The sequence below is a fragment of the Bombina bombina genome, chromosome 1, assembly GCF_027579735.1.
Source record: "Bombina bombina isolate aBomBom1 chromosome 1, aBomBom1.pri, whole genome shotgun sequence".
NCBI classification, from domain to species: Eukaryota; Metazoa; Chordata; class Amphibia; order Anura; family Bombinatoridae; genus Bombina; species Bombina bombina.
Genome location: NC_069499.1, coordinates 538,161,909 through 538,182,886, shown reverse-complemented (window position 1 = coordinate 538,182,886; position 20,978 = coordinate 538,161,909). Strand labels below are relative to the sequence as shown.

Genomic DNA, 20,978 nt, shown 5'->3' with positions numbered 1-20,978 from the left:
TGTTGTTTTCCGGCAGAGAAGCTGATAGATCAATTATGACTTTCCGGAGGTCGGTTGTGAGTCATGAGGTTCAGGTGGGAGGGGGTTGACTGCTATCTAGTCCACATGTTTTTGGATCAAGTCTCTAGGGTATGGCAATCAAATCCCCGGTATAAACCATAACAATCATAACTAATGTAAGAAAATGAGTTTAGTGCACTCTGTAAAGCTCAACAGTCTATAAAAATCTTAAACATTATTACCTCCAGGTAATATGGTTACATTGGGTACTAAGAGATTGTAAATTGACATCAAGTAAAAATTACAGTAAAGACATTATACAAAAACTAGACATGACTGTAAGTTGCATTAAGTCTCTCCAGTGTCTATCAGAGATACAGTCACATCCTATATTATATAAACTCTGTTAATCTCACCCATCTTCATCTGCTCATCTAGGGTTCTTCCAGGAATCATGTGAATATTCCCCACCAAAATGGCATGTCTCCTGCTGAGAGGAACAGTTAAGTTGCATACAGGTTCTCTATGCATTTTCTGCAGGGTGTGGGTCTCTGGGTTCCAGAGAGATCCTTGAGATTGTAGCAGATCTTTGCGGAAGCGGTCTCCATACTGGTGCTGAGGTGTTTAGGCCAGGCTCTGCAGTAGAGCTGGGGGTTCGATCTTCCCGGTCTGGTGGGAGTAACTCCCACTTCTGGAGCAGTTCCGAGCTTGTTGCGGGGTGGAGGCGATGCATTGCTGGCTGTCTCTTGTTATGAAGAGCCTCACTAGGAATCCCCATCTGTATTTGAGGCCCTTTTCCCTCAAGATCCTAGTAAATGGTTGGTAGTGTCTACGGAGTTGAAGGGTATGGGGTGAGAGGTCTGGGTAAATCTGCAGTTCAGCGAATTTATCCGGAAGGAACTTGTCTTTGGCTAGGGTTCGAAGGATTTTTTCTCTGAATGTGTAATAGTGGAGCCTGGCTATCACATCACGTGGGGCTCCTCCATCCGCTGACCTTGGTTTAAGCACTCTGTGTGCTCTATCAATAAGGGTTTCATTGCCCAATTCTGGTCCTAGTATTGCTTTGAACAAGTCTTGTAGATAGTTCTCCAGTTCCTGTGGCAGAACAGTCTCTGGGATCCCCTTGATGCGGATGTTATTGTGGCGTGATCGGTCTTCAAGATCCGCAAGTTTCAGTTCTAAGTCCAAAATTTGGCAGGCTAGATTTTTTGAATAACTGGGGAGATTGGAGTGGTCTATTGTCAGGTCCTCCTGCTTGCGCTCCAGCGCTTCTGTGCATTCTCCAATTATGCCAATATCCCTTTTTAAGTCAGCATGGAATTTGTCAAATTGTTTTGACAGGGAGTCGTGGTGAGAAGCCAATATTGATTTTATAGAGTCCATAAAGTTGTTAGAGAGGCTACCTGTGTCTGGAAGGTGAGAAATCCGCTGCGACAAAACTGTACCCAGCCGATCATCCGAGAAGCTCCCTGCATCTGAGCATTCATCCTCTGACCCCGTGTGAGTCATTCTAGCAGGGTGCTGAAAATGGTCAGCAACTGTTCTTTTGGGTGTAGTATGGGGCTTTTGTTTCCGCTTATGAGCCTGGGACATTATGCTATGATTGCAAACAATATGTTTCACAATGGATCTGCGTATTAGTAGAGAGAACCTGTTTATTTTAAGTATGCTGCTAGTGGTACATGGGCTGACGGGGGTATAGGCTTTCAGATAGTATTTACATATTGCAGTTGCCTCGTCTCTCTAGGGGGAGAAAGGCAACCTAGGTTTAGGGAGGCCTTAATGCTGTTTCTGGCCCAGAGTGAGTCTGTGTTGCTGTTATGACAGTTTCACTCTTTTAATTTAAATGGAGTTAATATTAGGCTGCAAGTGGCACTATGTTTAATGCCTCCTTTGGGCTGCCTGGGTATGCAGATAATGGAAGTTCTGTTTAGGTGGAGATATTGGCCTATCTCTGTAAAGCGGTGTATGTCCTGCAATCTGGTGTTTTGGTATGCTTACCCCTTGCAGCTTGTTGTACTCCGGGTAGTGTTAGCTGTAATCCTGGGGTTATACAGATTTAAGGCCCACTGTCTGGTTCCAGTGTTGGCCGCAGCCGCGGTCTTTCCTAAGGCAGTATCCGCCCTGCAGAACCAGAAGATTTTGCTGCGGTTTTTTTCCTCCCTGAAATCGCTACTGGATCGTCTAGTCTGGTGCTAAGGTTAGTTGCCACTAAAATCTCCTATTTACTGCTGATTTTCACCTTCAATAGAAAGTTTTTATCCAATTTTTTGCTGTTTTTTGATAGAGCTCTGTCTCTTTGCTTCTATTCCCTTTGACGGTTAGCTCCGCCCCCCTCAAAAATGTTTTCTGACTACTTCTGTTGATTATTTTTTTTAATGCAAAGTATTGGTAACTTGAGATTAAGCAGCACAAAGCCACTGAAATACCACAGGTAATTAGGTTTTGTAATAAGTTTCTCATGAGTTGGCAATGAATTTGAAAACCTCATAAAAACACATACAAAGTGTGCTTCCCATTTCTGCTGATGGATTGAAATAGACCATATAGATTCTGTCCACACAGAAATAAAGCCACTAACTAGTATCATTGTGTCTAGGAAAAGTGAATTCTGTTTTTATTTACTATCACAATGTAAGCAACAATCAAGATATCACACTTAAAACAGCGATTTACCTATAATGTTGTAACAATTTAATGTCATAACACTGCGCAGACATCTGTTAGACTGTATTGTAGCCTAACAGTATCACATTTTGTACTGAGCTGAAATTGTGCTATTTTTTTTTTTTATTTTTTTTTTAAGTTTCAATATATTTTTAAGGAGCATGTTAATACTAAAATATAATACTGTATTTCATTAGATCGGTTTATTTTATCACTTGTGTCCCTTACTTTTATTGTACCCTCATAAACAGGTTAAAGTTCTGGGTACAACTAGAATAACATGGTTACTCACCCGGCAATTGTATTATCTCTTGTCCTTGCAAGTCTCTCTAAAGCAGTTCTCTTAACACTTTACAGGTGCATGATTAAGGGGTTAATCCCCGAAACAATGCTGAATTTTTTGTGTCTACAATAGAGAATTGTACTCATAGTGCTGGGGACTTATTGTACTTCTTGATGTTTTAAGGGATTTGCAGTATATCCCTGTCTCCCGTGCACTGATCTGTTGTGCTGACCGTATCTTTTGGATACTTTACAGGTGCTGCTCGATAAAGCTGTAGGTTTTCATGCTGGGCACTGCAATTTTATTACTGTTGTGCCTAGTACATAGTTAAAGTCCAGCACTGGAGTCACAGTACATTGAAATTCCAGAGCAGGATACAGTAGGTCAGTAGGTTAGCCAATAAGGACTGCTATATGCCTGTAGCTCACACTTTCTGTGTCCTACTCAGAGCCATCTTTAATATTGACTGGGCCCTGGGCAAACATTTTCTCCCCCCCCCCCCCCCGCCCATGCAATTTTGCTCTCCACCCCAACACCCCAAAAAAACAACTAAATCAATTCATTATTTATATATATATATATATATATATATATATATATATATATATATATATATATATATATATATATATATATATATATATATATATTTTTTTTTTTATTTATTTTTTTTTAAATGATTAGCCCAGTAGTGGATCATCCACTGTTGGGCTAATCATTTTCAAAAAAATATGAAATAAATTGCAATATGTGAAACTGGACCTAAGCAGTACTAATAAGTAAATAAATATATAAATTCCTCCACTGTGGATTAATTTAAAATATTTACTAATTAATTAATTAATTAATTAAATGTTGTTTATTTATTTATATATATTTTTAAGTACATTAATATTTAATGCAATGCACAGCATTCAATACTGGGATATTCACTTACATATTTATTGTTTAGACAGCCACTGTACAGCAAAATTACCACTTTCATGAATACCAAGGGAATTCCTAACATACCAAACTCCCCTAACCCATATACACACACATTCTTCAGAGCATACACATATACATGTACACACACACACACACTCCTCAGAGCATGCACATATACATTAGGGTGACCACATATCTAAACTGCGATTCAGGGACGCCCCCCCCCCCCCCCCCCCCCGCAGCACCCCCCCCAAAAATTTTTTATATTAAACAAGCAACTGTAATACATGCAATTTATCCCCATTCCCCATGTGTACTGTACATACTGAATGGCGACCATCTTCCTGCTCCTTTCCCATTGCCCATCCTTATCTCTTCGCCTATCAGACTGACACACTCTGACTCCTCGTCCTCGGCTCCAGTTCAACTAGGGCAGGCACTCCACCACCCACGTACACAGCGCAGTACACACACACACTAGTACTGTAGGCACTGTAGGAAGGCACCAGAGGGGGCGGGGATATATACGAAAAATAACATACATATCCCCACTTCCCTCCCTCATAACTGGTGGCGCCTCTTGTCTGGAGTTTGGCCCTGAGCCTGCCCCTGCCCCCTGGGACGATGTCTTCTAGACTCTATGAGTCTCACGATCTGCGATGCGGGAAGTCAGCAACAAGCCGCTCTAGAGTCCTGAGACTTCAATCCGTCTGACGCCAGTGCTGGCTTTCACTGCTGTCAGTGCTGGTTTTCAGTTTTTTATTTCATTCCGGGACACTGAATGAAGGTACCCGGGACCCGGGACAGACCATTAAAATGCAGGAGTGTCCCGGGACACGTGGTCACCCTAATATACATGTACACACACACACACTCCTCGGAGCATACACATATACATGTACACACAAACACACACTCCTCAGAGCATACACATATACATGTACACACACACACTCCTCAGAGCATACACATATACATGTACACACACACACACTCCTCAGAGCATACACATATACATGTACACACACACACACTCCTCAGAGCATACACATATACATGTACACACACACTCCTCAGAGCATACACATATACATGTACACACACACACACTCCTCAGAGCATACACATATACATGTACACACACACACACTCCTCAGAGCATACACAAATACATGTACACACACACACACACACTCCTCAGAGCATACACATACAGGGAGTGCAGAATTATTAGGCAAGTTGTATTTTTGAGGATTAATTTTATTATTGAGCAACAACCATGTTCTCAATGAACCCAAAAAACTCATTAATATCAAAGCTGAATAGTTTGGAAGTAGTTTTTAGTTTGTTTTTAGTTATAGCTATTTTAGGGGGATATCTGTGTGTGCAGGTGACTATTACTGTGCATAATTATTAGGCAACTTAACAAAAAACAAATATATACCCATTTCAATTATTTATTTTTACCAGTGAAACCAATATAACATCTCAACATTCACAAATATACATTTCTGACATTCAAAAACAAAACAAAAACAAATCAGTGACCAATATAGCCACCTTTCTTTGCAAGGACACTCAAAAGCCTGCCATCCATGGATTCTGTCAGTGTTTTGATCTGTTCACCATCAACATTGCGTGCAGCAGCAACCACAGCCTCCCAGACACTGTTCAGAGAGGTGTACTGTTTTTCCTCCTTGTAAATCTCACATTTGATGATGGACCACAGGTTCTTAATGGGGTTCAGATCAGGTGAACAAGGAGGCCATGTCATTAGATTTTCTTCTTTTATACCCTTTCTTGCCAGCCACGCTGTGGAGTACTTGGACGCGTGTGATGGAGCATTGTCCTGCATGAAAATCATGTTTTTCTTGAAGGATGCAGACTTCTTCCTGTACCACTGCTTGAAGAAGGTGTCTTCCAGAAACTGGCAGTAGGACTGAGAATTGAGCTTGACTCCATCCTCAACCCGAAAAGGCCCCACAAGCTCATCTTTGATGATACCAGCCCAAACCAGTACTCCACCTCCACCTTGCTGGCGTCTGAGTCGGACTGGAGCTCTCTGCCCTTTACCAATCCAGCCACGGGCCCATCCATTTGGCCCATCAAGACTCACTCTCATTTCATCAGTCCATAAAACCTTAGAAAAATCAGTCTTGAGATATTTCTTGGCCCAGTCTTGACGTTTCAGCTTGTGTGTCTTGTTCAGTGGTGGTCGTCTTTCAGCCTTTCTTACCTTGGCCATGTCTCTGAGTATTGCACACCTTGTGCTTTTGGGCACTCCAGTGATGTTGCAGCTCTGAAATATGGCCAAACTGGTGGCAAGTGGCATCTTGGCAGCTGCACGCTTGACTTTTCTCAGTTCATGCGCAGTTATTTTGCGCCTTGGTTTTTCCACACGCTTCTTGCGACCCTGTTGACTATTTTGAATGAAACGCTTGATTGTTCGATGATCACGCTTCAGAAGCTTTGCAATTTTAAGAGTGCTGCATCCCTCTGCAAGATATCTCACTATTTTTGACTTTTCTGAGCCTGTCAAGTCCTTCTTTTGACCCATTTTGCCAAAGGAAAGGAAGTTGCCTAATAATTATGCACACCTGATATAGGGTGCTGATGTCATTAGACCACACCCCTTCTCATTACAGAGATGCACATCACCTAATATGCTTAATTGGTAGTAGGCTTTCGAGCCTATACAGCTTGGAGTAAGACAACACGCATAAAGAGGATGATGTGGTCAAAATAATCATTTGCCTAATAATTCTGCACTCCCTGTATACATGTACACACAAACATACACTCCTCAGAGCATACACATATACATGTACACACACACTCCTCAGAGCATACATATATACATGTACACACAAACACACACTCCTCAGAGCATACACATATACATGTACACACAAACACACACTCCTCAGAGCATACACATATACATGTACACACACACTCCTCAGAGCATACACATATACATGTACACACACACTCCTCAGAGCATACACATATACATGTACACACAAACACACACTCCTCAGAGCATACACATATACATGTACACACAAACACACACTCCTCAGAGCATACACATATACATGTACACACAAACACACACTCCTCAGAGCATACACATATACATGTACACACAAACACACACACTCCTCAGAGCATACACATATACATGTACACACAAACACACACTCCTCAGAGCATACACATATACATGTACACACACACTCCTCAGAGCATACACATATACATGTACACACAAACACACACTCCTCAGAGCATACACATATACATGTACACACAAACACACACTCCTCAGAGCATACACATATACATGTACACACACACTCCTCAGAGCATACACATATACATGTACACACACACACACTCCTCAGAGCATACACATATACATGTACACACAAGCACACACACTCCTCAGAGCATACACATATACATGTACACACAAACACACACTCCTCAGAGCATACACATATACATGTACACACACACTCCTCAGAGCATACACATATACATGTACACACAAACACACACACTCCTCAGAGCATACACATATACATGTACACACACACACACACTCCTCAGAGCATACACATATACATGTACACACAAACACACACACTCCTCAGAGCATACACATATACATGTACACACAAACACACACTCCTCAGAGCATACACATATACATGTACACACACACTCCTCAGAGCATACACATATACATGTACACACAAACACACACTCCTCAGAGCATACACATATACATGTACACACAAACACACACTCCTCAGAGCAAACACATATACATGTACACACAAACACACACTCCTCAGAGCATACACATATACATGTACACACACACTCCTCAGAGCATACACATATACATGTACACACAAACACACACTCCTCAGAGCATACACATATACATGTACACACAAACACACACTCCTCGGAGCATACACATATACATGTACACACAAACACACACTCCTCAGAGCATACACATATACACACAAACACACACTCTCCAGAGCATACACATATACATGTACACACAAACACACACTCCTCAGAGCATACACATATACATGTACACACAAACACACACTCCTCAGAGCATACACATATACATGTACACACAAACACACACTCCTCAGAGCATACACATATACATGTACACACAAACACACACTCCTCAGAGCATACACATATACACACAAACACACACTCTCATGAGCATACACATATACATGTACACACAAACACACACTCCTCAGAGCATACACATATACATGTACACACAAACACACACTCCTCAGAGCATACACATATACATGTACACACAAACACACACTCCTCAGAGCATACACATATACATGTACACACAAACACACACTCCTCAGAGCATACACATATACATGTACACAGAAACACACACTCCTCAGAGCATACACATATACATGTACACACAAACACACACTCCTCAGAGCATACACATATACATGTACACACAAACACACACTCCTCAGAGCATACACATATACATGTACACACAAACACACACTCCTCAGAGCATACACATATACATGTACACACAAACACACACTCCTCAGAGCATACACATATACATGTACACACACACACACACACTCACCAGAGCATACATACACATGTACACACAACAACACACTCTCCAGAGCCATACACATATACATGTTCACACAAACACACACTACAGAGCACACACAAATGTATGTACACACTCCAATATATAATCCAATATTAAAAATACAATGTATGTGTGCCTCAAGATGGAAGAGAGCAGTGTCTGCAGCTGCACAGATGTTCAAATCCTCACGTGCCTGCCGCTCCAGCTTTCTGCTGCATGCGCCTACAGTCAGCCCTACCCTGAACAATCCCCACCACCAGAGCAGTTACCTGGTAACAGTGGTAACCCCAGCAGGACCTTTTCTTATACAGTATGATTGGTTGGATGCCGAGTTAGGGCTTAGCATTAAGTGCTGCACAGTGCACACCTAAAACAGCTCATGGCACTAGCTTGGCATGTCACATGATCCCAGCGCGGTCTGGCACAGTTTCTCACAAATACATATAAGCAGAGAACTTTTGACTGTGACAGTATTAGGACAGACATCAGCAGTCTGGCATGAAAAAAAAAAAAAATTTTTTTAGGACTCTTGGGCCCCACAACAAAGACTGGGCCCTGTGCAGCTGCCCCTTTTGCCCTGTGTTAAAGACGGCCCTTGTCCTACTCAGAAGCTGCAATGTGTGGCAGTTTCATAGAGGGACTTTAACAGTTTTGTGTTCACTGGGCACAGTTGGAGAAATTACTGGCCCTTCTCTTGGTAACTAACACTCAACAACTCCAGAGGTCTGACTCTGACCTAATCTTCTAACCCAAAGTGCCTTATATGTTTTTAGCCTATACACAAGAAATTGCATATCCACAACAACAAAAACCGCACTTCAACAACAAACTTCAATATTAATAAAATATAATGTTCAGTTATTACAGTTCATTCCCTACTGTAGAAAGCAGTTTGAATGTTTTCTTCATAGACATTGGGCTGGAAAACTTTTTCTGAGAGTAAAAGCTATTTGTGAGATTGACAGTTTAGTGCCATCTCTGCTTGCTCATTGCAAAGCCCAAAGGATTGTGTGTTGGTTCCTCCCACTCACCAGTGAAATTAATAAATATTTATATAGACTTCACACTCAGAAGGTTAAATAAGACTCAGTATCTTCTCCCTAATAAACAGCAAGACTTGTATCACTGTTACTTATTCACCCTGCTGAGTGTGTGAGCAGCATTATTTTGTTTATCTTTTTGTTAGCTTGGTTTGCATGATTGTGTCCTCTTGGCAAACCTTGTGGGAACATAGATAACGTTTAACATTAGTTGTTCATAACATAAATATGTAGTTCCATAAGTCTGGGAGTCTGCTTTGTACTATGGTCCCCTACTAATCCCATCAGTCGCCTCTTCTGTGAGTAACCCTGACAGACTGAGGGGGATCCAAGTGGAAAAAGCTTTTTTCTCCTGTTTCACAAGACGCCATCTCAAGTGGGATTAGTGAGGAATCCTTGTACAATAAACTCTTGAGTTCCCAAAGCAACACAGACAATTTAATGTATGAGTGTTTCTACTGTTTCAAAGCACCAGACATCTAAATAACTTGAGTAATTCAAAAATAAAAAATAATATATATATATTGACCATATTGCCGCTTTTAAAAGGGACACATATAAAAAATACATATGTTAGGGCTGTTTTCAGGGCTGTTTAAATTGTATAAGAACCCTGACATATGAATTTGTCATATGTGTCCCTTTTTAAAGCGGCAATATGGTCAGTATATATTTATATATACTGTGTGCGTGTATATATATATATATATATATATATATATATATATATATATAGTGTTTTGTGCTGTATAGATAGGAGTAGTAGTTTAGCATTAATCTATACTTATTGTAAATGTTATCATTGAGACAAGATGGGATTTGTTAAATATGATTATTAACAATTGTGAATGTGTTTCTAAATTGATCTACTGATTTCAAGGGGAATTTAAATGAATTTAAAAATGTTTTTTGCTAATCCCCAAAAAGTCTGTGATATATTTGTTTCTATATGGCAAGATCTGACCTTCACTAAGTGTATCATATATATATATATATATATATATATATATATATATATATATATATATATATATGTGTGTGTATATATAAATAAAATTTTACATTTTTTATTATTGTAAAAAGAGAAAAGATAAATTCACAGTAGTTTTCTTTTTCTTTTTTATTCATCTTTTTCCTTATCTTGCCTCATTTTGGTATTTACACTATTTCTGGCGTAATGTAAACAAGGGAAAACTGAACAAAAACCTCCATGATGATAATCTACCATTTACAGATTTATGAGCCAGTATGGTGCATGCCGGGCTGGGTGTAGACACACAGACAAAAGGATGATGGGTGATTCCAAAAATCTGTTTCCTGTAGTCCTGGACCTTTCCATAAACTCAGTAAATAATACGTAAATATTAAAAAGTCAGGAAAGAAATGTTTATACTAAAAACACATATGTAGACATTAAATTGTTGGACAAAACTTTGATGCATTTGGTGCCATACTTGACTGTGACATTTAACAGAACAGTAGCATTAGACGTTTAAGCATATACAGTGAAGGTCCTCAGTGTTATTAAAAATTGAAAGAAACAAAAAAGGTATTTTGAAAAATAGCTTCTAAGCTCAGATTATGTTTATTACAATTTAAAAAACAACAACTACATACTCAAAATAAAAAAGGGAATAAAGGTATAGTATATATACATGTCCATTCTAACATAAAATGAACATAGAAGTTTTGAAAGTTCAATTTTAAAAAAATAAATTATTTTAAACAATCCATTTGTTTTATATACTGTATATAATTATATAATATATATTTTGTCTGAGGCCACCACCAGCTTTTCTGTTTTAGCAAAGTTTTAATGACCATCCATATTTATTTGTCAGTCTCTTTATAAAGATAAAAACAGAAAATACAGGAAATATGTACGCAAAATATAAAAACACAATTTTCAGAAAAATGGCTTCTTCAGGCAAAAGTCAGTATTTAATGTGGCCTCCCTTGGCACTAAGCACATCTTGAACTCTTTTGGGGAGACTGTCCTGAGGTTTTGTGAAGTTATCTTCTGGTATATTATACCAGGCTTCTTTCAGCGCTTCCCAGAGTTCTTCTTTAGATTTAGGTTGTCTTTTACCTCTCTGTCCAGGTGATTCCATACTGCCTCTATAATATTCAGGTCCGGACTACGTGGAGCCCAGTCCATGGCTGTAAGTGTTTTATCAACTGTTTTTCTCTTCAAATATGATTTCACTGCATTAGCAGTGTGCTTGGGATAAAACCATTCCCAATTAGGCGCTTTCCAGAAGGAATGGCATGATGATTTAAAACCTGTCTTTACTTTTTAGCATTCATGATCCCATCAATTCGAACAATATCGCCAACACCCCTGGCAGAAATGCAGCCCCAAACCAGGATAGACCCTCCACAATGTTTCACTAAAGGACGCAAGCACTCATTCTTCCATCTCTCTCCATCTCTTCTTCTTACATATTGTTAAAGATTGGACCCAAAAATGTAAAACTTTGATTTGTCACTCCATAATTCTCTTTTCCACTGATCTTCATTCCAGTCGTTGTGACCTTTATCATATCTTAGCCTTTTCACCCTTTTCATCTTCAGAAAAAGTGGTTTCTTGGCTGCTACCCTTCCACAAAAACCATTCCTTATCAAGCTTCTTCGGACTGCAGAAGGCTCAACCTAAGAAGCTGCCAGATGCTAAGTCATGTCCTAGCTGGACTCCTTCTGGTCTCTCAAAGAAGAAACTCTGAGAAACATCTCATCAGATTTTGAAAGTTTTCTTGGCATTACAGTCCTTTTTTGTCATTGACCACTCCTGATTCTTCAAATTTCTTTATAACAGCTTGGGTACCAGTTTGTTTGCTGATTTCCCTTTGAGAGTGGCCTTGCTGATGCAAAAGTATGATTTTATGTCTGTCAAATTCTGTGATCTTTGGCATTTTGAATGGAATGATGTGATTGAAAGATGGTCCTATTAGCAAGCTTCCAATGACATAAACTCATACCCCATGTGTATGTAATGCTCAAGCATGTCTTGCACAATCTTGGTGTAATAGACCTTTTTGCAGCTTTCATTTTGACATGAAATAGTAGGACAAATACAGGTTTTAGTAATGACATTAGAGTTCCATTCCATTTAGGTTTAGGAGAGTCCGGTTCCTGCTATTGCTCAAGTGTAAGGGGAGGTCATACTAAATACTTGCCCCTTTAATCTATAGAAGCAGTTTTTTCTGATTTTTTTTCTTTCTTTTTTTTTATATACTGCATACAAATATCCTGTATTTTCTGGTTGTATTCTATGTATTCTAATAAAGAGACTGAGAAATAATTATATATGGTCATTATACCATTGCTAAAACATCAAATTTTGCACAGTACTTTGTATGTATGTATGTATGTATGTATATATATATAACCAACTATGAATCTGCCCTCCTGGGAGAGCCACCTGAGATAGCACTCAAAGTAAATATAGAACAACAAACAGTGAAGCCTCAGGATTTTTCCAAACATGCCAAGTTTAATTGATGTTTTAGGGATGAATCTCCCCTTCTTCAGAACCAGTTCTGAAGAAGGGGAGATTCATCCCTGAAACGTCAATTAAACTTGGCACATTTGGAAAAATCCTGAGGCTTCACTGTTTGTTGTTTTATATATATATATATATATATATATATATATATATATATATATGTGTGTGTGTATATATATATATTTATATATATGTCCATGTCTATATCTATCTGCGCTGATAACCATAATAATTAAAGACCTACAAAAAGGTGGATTAGTCTGGCAGAGGCATTTAGGATGGATTGAAGTGCGAAGAGGCGGGTAGAGAGGAAGGCCAGTGAGTAGGTTATTGCAATAGTCAAGTCTGGAAAATACAAGGGTGTGGATTAGTTGCTTAGGGTTGTCAGCTCAGAAACGGGTGTATTTTGGAAATAGTGTGTAGGTGGTTGTGGCAAGATGAAGAGAACAATTGGATGTGGGGGATGAAGGACAGATTGGAGTCAAGTGTAACTTTGAAGCATCATGATGGGGAGATATAGTGATGCCTTCGACGGTGATAGACAGTGGACGGCATCACTTAGATAAATCCCCTCTCCAAGGGAAAAGGCTGTGTGACATTAAAGGTTCCTGTTTTTTATACTATCACTAATATATATGGAGTATGCATTATATGGAATAATATGTGTATATACTACTTACAAAGGATACATAGGGTGACATGGATTTTCATACAGGCACATGTTTGTAGTGTGCAGCCCTTTTTTCTGTTTGGCTATCAGGCAGTGCAGCAGCCTGGCCCATTGGTCTTTTCCTTTCACTCCTTCTGCACACCGGCCCTATATTTGATGCTTGAAAAGCAGAACATTGCACAAATTAAAAATATATGTATAAAATATATGGTAAAATATTTTGTTACATCAAGAATGTTAGCTTAAAACTGCTTAAAAGGAAAGTAAATACCTTGTAACTACAAAACACTTATATTGCCTTGCTATAGAATAACATCAGCCAAGTCTAACCATTTTAAAACAAATTAATATAGTTTGTTGATATTGCTTGCACTACTTGCTTTATTTGAAGGAACCAATGCAGGCTTATGCATGCAGACAACAAGGCTAGTCACTGTCATTATGCTAGAATTTTATTATAAAGTCCAATGTTTTGCAGTTGTTATCTGCTATAGACAGTATAGCAGATAACTGTGTTTCCAGCTCTGAAAATTAGAAAATCAACATTTTTTAAAGCTAAACTACGTGAAAGGGGGGAAATAAATAATGAAAGTATATTGCAAAGCTATTTCAGGATGCATAACTAAACTGTTCGTCATTTGCGACACAGCCATCTCATGGTTCTCCTCCTACATGTCCAACAGTACCTTTAGTGTAGCCTTCTCTTGCGCATCCTTTGCCCCTTTACCACTTTCTGTTGGCGTACCACAAGGCTCTGACCTAGGTCCTCTTCTCAATCTATACATCTTTCTTAGGTTCCTTAATAAAGCCCCACAGGTTTCAATATAATTTGTATATTGATGACACACATATCTACCTCTCTGCACCAGACCTAGTACCTTCCTTGCTAATCCTGACTCTGACAATCAAGACTTTTAATAACACTGCTCCCACTATATCTCAGACCATGTCTCCAGATACTCTACCTCCTGTCCCCCTTTGCTCAGCACAACCTACTCTCCATTTCTCTTGTTACCTCCTCACATTCCCATCTGCAGGACTTCTCCAGAATGGCCCCTATTTTGTTGAGCTCTCTGCCTCGCTTCACGTCAAGACTCTCTCCTAGTTTCTCGCTAAAGACTCTTCTGTTCAGGGATGCATAAAACATATGCTAACCTTTTCTAACCTCAGTTCCTCTCTTCTTCCTTCCACCATCCACCTTGAACCCCCTTAGCATGTAAGCCCAGCTGTTTTGTAGATCACATTCATTAAGGGGTGATTTACAACAGAGCAACTCTTGGCAGGGCCCTGTACGCATTTGTCTGCTATAAGTGCTATATTTGCATATTACTCCTATGTTTAAAGGGTCATAATACACTCATTTTTTCTTTGCATAAATGTTTTGTAGATGATCTATTTATAAAGCCCATAAAGTTAGTTTTTTAAAAAAATGTATATTTTTGCTTATTTTTAAATAACATTGCTCTGATTTTCAGACCCCTAACCAAGCCCCAAAGTTTTATTTGAATACCGTCAGCTACCTTCTCCAGCTTGCTCCTGTTTGTGTAAAGGCTCTTTTCATATGCAAAAGAAGGGGGAGGGGGAGTGTCTTATTTCCCACTTGCAGTGGGCTTTCCAACTGCCTTTTCAACAGAGCTAAACTGAAAGCTTCTAAGTACGTTTTTAAACCATTTTATACTGGATTTTTATATCAGTATCTGTGCATCTTATTCTTTATAGTAGTGTCTATTACATGCAGTTATATGAAAATTAGTGTATACTGTCCCTTTAAGGCACTGCAGAATCTGATGTAACTAATAATAATAAAATTAATAATAATAATAATAATAATAAAACCTCAGTGTTTACTGTCCCCTGAAACTGATTTTTAAACAGGAAATTATTGTTTGCGCTCCCATGGGACAGGTCGCTCACTGGCTAATAAGTGAAACTTCCACTGTCCTATTGGGTGATAGTGACATGCCTTACAAGTATATCAATAATAAATATATTTGTTTTCAGCAGAAGATCCTCCATTAAAAACAATACTGTAATCAACAAAATGTCCCTTTAGCTAAACTATTTATTTTTTATTCCTTTGTGCAAGTGGAGTAGATAATAAAAATGTGTTATTCCACAAAGAAAGAAAATATGTTGTTATTAAATTAGAATATGTTGTTGAATTATATAGCTGAATAGGAAAACAATGTTCACTCTTCAAACTAAGGGGATACAATAGGAAACTGTTTTAAAAATATCCCATTTTTAAAAGCACTGTTTTTTATTTTACATAAAAAGCAATAACCATATGTTCCCTGCAGTAATCTCATTTTCAAACTGCTGGATATAGCGCCTAGGTTGTGACTGGCACTCACTGGCATGTTCTTTGGAATTCTGCCAAGATAACTGGGATCTGTATTTCTGTGCCATTTGCACCCACATGGGCTATTCACAGCAATTGGTGTGAAACAGATTTTTGGCTTCAAAATGAGAAATCCCATAGTGTCCATCTCACTCACCGCCTGCTACTGATTATGTGCCATCACGCTGGGTGCCCAACTTCCATGCCACAGTAAAATAAAAAATAAAAGGAGCAAAATTACTTTTTGATATTATAACTTACACATTTACTCCTTAGTAGCTAAAGGGTTACCGTTGAGTTTTTTATATATACATATAAAGAGCTAAATCTGTCACACATGTGCATCTGCAGAAATTTTTCAGAGGGAGAAATAAAACAAAATATGCCCAGACAATAAATACATACACTGTGGGCTCGATTTAGCTCCACTATGACTGCAGGTTCACACAAGTAAATCTGCAGTCATGATTTATCAAGCAGTGGTCATCAGACTCATTCTCCACCTCTTAGGTGGAGAATTTCAATCTCCCCAGTCTCTTCCGATCAGGGAGATTGACAGCTCCTGCACGTGCAGGATTGGCTGTGTACAGTTCTTTGTTGACATTTTATTCTACTGGCAGAATTAGAACCACTATATGTAATTTACTAGTAAAAATGTTCTTTTCTATTTCTTTGTAATGTGTTTAATACAACAGTAAACTAAGAATTGAATTAGACATAACATTTGTAATTATGTATAGTAAATACAACTTTACAATGTACTTTCCTTATTTATTTTGCTCACATTTCTTGCAGTTTAACTCTCTAAACTGTGAATTTTTTTATTGGTCTCATAGTGCCCCTAGCACATTTGCAGAATCCATAACCTTGACCCTGCAACAGTTTACGCAGGAGCTCATTTATTTATGTTCCAAGCTGCCCACAGAAAAAGAGACTAGATAGCAAAGTTAAAGGGACAGTCTACCATAGAATTGTTATTGTTTTAAAAGATAGATAATCCCTTTATTACCCATTCCCCAGTTTTGCATAACCAACAGTTATATTAATATACTTTTTACCTCTGTGATTACCTTGTATCTAGGAACCTTCTTCCAGCCCCCTGATCACATGACTGTGACGGGTTATTATCTGTTGTCTTGCATTTAGCATTGTTTGTGCTAAATCTTAAATAACCCCCTGTGCCTGAACACAGTGTTATCTATATGGCCCACGTGTACTTTCTGTCTCTTTGTGTTGAAAAGGAATTTAAAAAGCATGTGATTAGAGGCAGCCCTCAAGGGCTTAGAAATTAGCATATGAGCCTACCTAGGTTTAATTTCAACTAAGAATACCAAGAGAAACAAGCAAATTTGATGATAAAAGTAAATTGGAAAGTTGATTAAAATTACAAGTCCTATCTGAATAATGAAAGTTTAATTTTGACTAGACTGTCCCTTTAAACAATAATAATTTTGACTACCTGTTTGAGATTTGATTTGATAAAGCTAATCGGGGAAAAGACATTAAAGTTAAAGGAGATTTATTGTTGTAAGTTGCCTTTAAAGATTGTAAAGTAGAGTCCTCAGATATCACTGCAGACCTTTTTTCTTCTATTTTTCCATTGCTGCAGTTGGAGCTGATCTGAAGACATTATTGTGACAAAATACACAATAGGAAAATCAGACAGTAAGTGGCAGTGACAGAGCACAGCTGAAAAGGCGTCCACAATGCCATAATCATAGCTACACTGGGAGAACGATTGCTGTCACTCTGAGGAAGCCTAACAACTGTATTATCTGTTATTAATGGTGGTTAGAATTGTGTAGGAAAATAGACATTTACACTAAAGTCTGTTGCTGCAAATGATGACAGACTGCTGCAGAGTCTCAGCAGAGTTACATGTTAACATGGCTGTGCCAATAAACTAAACTAACCAAGACTGTAGGAATATGGTATAAAATAAAGAATATTAAAGGTAACTACAAAAACAAGTCAAAAAGCCTTTGTGTAAAGACAATACATAAATCCTTTTTAGAAGATACACAGTATAATTTACCCCGTGGAATTTAGAATCTACCATAGTTTGGTTTAGACTTGAATTACAGACACTGGATTGTGTATTGCTTTTTATTATTTTAATAAAATGAAGTTATACAGCTATCAATTTTAAAATCATCAAATACATATTACTTGTGATAGTCTTCAATGGAAACAGTCAAAAAAAGGAGCCCCATGCCAAAACGGAGAGATCTCATTTGGAAATTCTGTGCTACAGAGCATTGCTTATTAGTGCCATTAATTTAGAGACAATCTCTGCAACAAAGACAAATTGTTTTCATTAATTTAGAAGAAGGTGACTTTCTGATCTAATATTGCCTTTGAAAACATCTATTAACTCTAGTCCCTAAACTTAGTTCACTAAGGGTAGGATTCCAGGTCACAGTATCCTTCTAATATATTTGAACAATTATAGTTTCTTTATATGGAATACAATGTTTGTCTGCCAATTACACGCTCTGACTTCCTCTGCTGTAATTAGTTTGTTGCCGATATGAAAGCGTTTCACTAGATGTCTTTCCTATTGTGTTTTCTATGTAGTTGTTCTAATCTGTTTATTTTATCTATGGCAGTTTTGCTAAACTTTGCAGTGTAATATCCATCACCCATTTATGTTACCTAAGCATTTGTGACATTAAACATAAAGTAGCTGCTTTGCTTTAGAGCAGAGCTTTCCAAACTTTTCATGTTGGTGACACACTTTTTAGACCTACATCATTTTGCGACACAGTAATTCAGTCGTACTAGCAAACAGGAGGGTAAACTAATTTGTTTTAAGAGATACAGACACATACATAAATTATATAATAACAAGTAACAGTATGTAAGTATGTGCAAGAATTTAAAAAAAGTTTAATAACACCAATAGCTACTTATTATTTTAATGGGATGTATGCGGTTGATGGGATGAACACAGTTTCTGAATATTTGTTGGAATATTAGATAAAGATACTCTCATTTCGTCATCGAGCATTTTTAAGCTTCCACTTCCTATCCATATATCAAGATCAGGAGCAGCAATGCACTACTGGGAGTGAGCTGCAAAAAACCCCCACTGACTTCTGAATTCAGCTCAGCATTTAAGCTACCGCCCTCAGAGCTCCGTGAGTCCGACTGACTACTGCCTGTGCTGCAAATACACTGTTGTCCCACACACTGACTACACATGCAGTCACGAGCCGATTGAGAAGACTACACGTGCAGGAGCTAATGTGCTGCCAATGGGAATAGTTTCATTTCCCACTGAGCTGTGCCAATAGGTTAAGAAAGATCATCTGTGACCCACTAGGTATCAATCACGTGTCAACCATGTGATATGCGTAGCAGGCAGACGGTAAGTCGGAAATCAAAATGTAAAAAAAAATAAAAAATTGTGCTGTAGCAGGGACACACCTACACACTGCTGCCGACACACTAATGTGTCACAACACGCAGTTTGGAAAGCACTGCTCTAGAGGGTGGTTAAAGGGATTTGGAAGTAATGGATCAATAAAGAAATATTTATTAAAAAAGGTCTCTCAAATGCATGAATGGACACCATTTAAACATATTAACATATTTTTGCATAGAAAAGGTTATATTAAAGATGCTGTTTTCATTGTGACATTTAAAGGAAATGCATGTTTGTGCGCAACAGGTCCATAGGAATAGAAATTTAATGGCTGATAAACTGCTCTATGGATGGACAATGATGTCCTACAAGCATACAAATAAAAGTGATTGTTTTTATTTATTTATTTTCAGCACAGTTTTTTTTTTTATTAGAATTTTTAAAATGAGACTACTGAATTGTACTTCTCATTTGGTACTGCTTTACATACTAACAGTCATATGACACTATTCTCCTCACTGGGAATCCAAGAAAGGTGTCCACATCATAACAAAAACCAATCCACCTGTCAACGATCCCTCTGTTTATGTGCATCTTTCTCTTGGAGAAACCTGGAGCTACTTAAAGGGACACTAAACCCCAAATGTATTTTTCATGATCCAAGTAGAGAATACAATTTTAAACACCATTCCAATGTACTTCTATTATCTAATTTGCTTTATTCTTTAGATATCCTTTGTTGAAGTTATTGCAATGCACATAGGTGAGCCAATCACACAAGGCATCTATGTGTAGCAACCAATCAGCAGCTACTGAGCCTATCTAGATATGCTTTTCAGCAAATTATATCAAGAGACTGAAGCAAATTAGATAATATAAGTAAATTAAAAAATTGTTTAAAATTGCATGCTCTTTCTAAATCACAAAAGAGAAAAATTGGGTTTCATGTCCCTTTAAGAAAGCCCAAACACTCCCCACATCATCAACGCTGACCCCAAGACTCCAACTATAGAGAGTCCAGGCCTTGCCTCTTTAAATCAGGGCAAACATCCCAAATAATAGGAGTTAATGGGACTCTAAACTCAATGACAAGATATTTATGTTGTCTTGCTTTAGTGTAACATTTTCAAAACAAATTAATGCCTTCTTTGCTAAAATAGTCTCACCTTATCTAGAGAAGCCTATCAGCTTTCTTCTGAAGAAGACACAGCTAGCCACGGTCATTATGTTAGTAGAAAGTGCATTGCTCTGTAGTTTTTGTCTGCTAAAGCCGATTAGAGAAAATATGTAGCAGTGTTAACCTTCAGATGACTACAGTGTGCATTTTCATTTATAAAAATGAGAAAATCCTCAATTTCAGAGCTAAATTACAAGGAAAGGCGGTGAAAATAAAGAATGAAACTATAACAACGTTTTTACTACACATAGCTAAACATTTGATTATAAAGCAAGCAGAGAGGCAAAGGAAAAAGGAGAGAC

The 20,978-nt window shown here is 38.2% G+C and overlaps 1 protein-coding gene across 2 annotated transcripts in view; it reads left to right on the top strand.

Annotated features, from left to right (window-relative positions):
• The window catches only part of PARD3B (par-3 family cell polarity regulator beta), a 1,914,565-nt gene extending 1,894,664 nt beyond the window's left edge, over positions 1 to 19,901 (top strand). Inside the window, exon 23 of one of the 2 annotated variants that reach the window (XM_053698659.1) lies at positions 17,742 to 19,901. In XM_053698659.1, the coding sequence (XP_053554634.1) occupies positions 17,742 to 17,751 (10 nt within the window). In that variant the 3' untranslated portion in view covers positions 17,752 to 19,901. Of the gene's footprint in view, positions 1 to 12,190; positions 12,444 to 17,741 lie in introns of those variants that run through there. The other variant, XM_053698658.1, reaches the window with a different exon arrangement.
• The last annotated feature ends 1,077 nt before the right edge of the window (positions 19,902 to 20,978 follow it).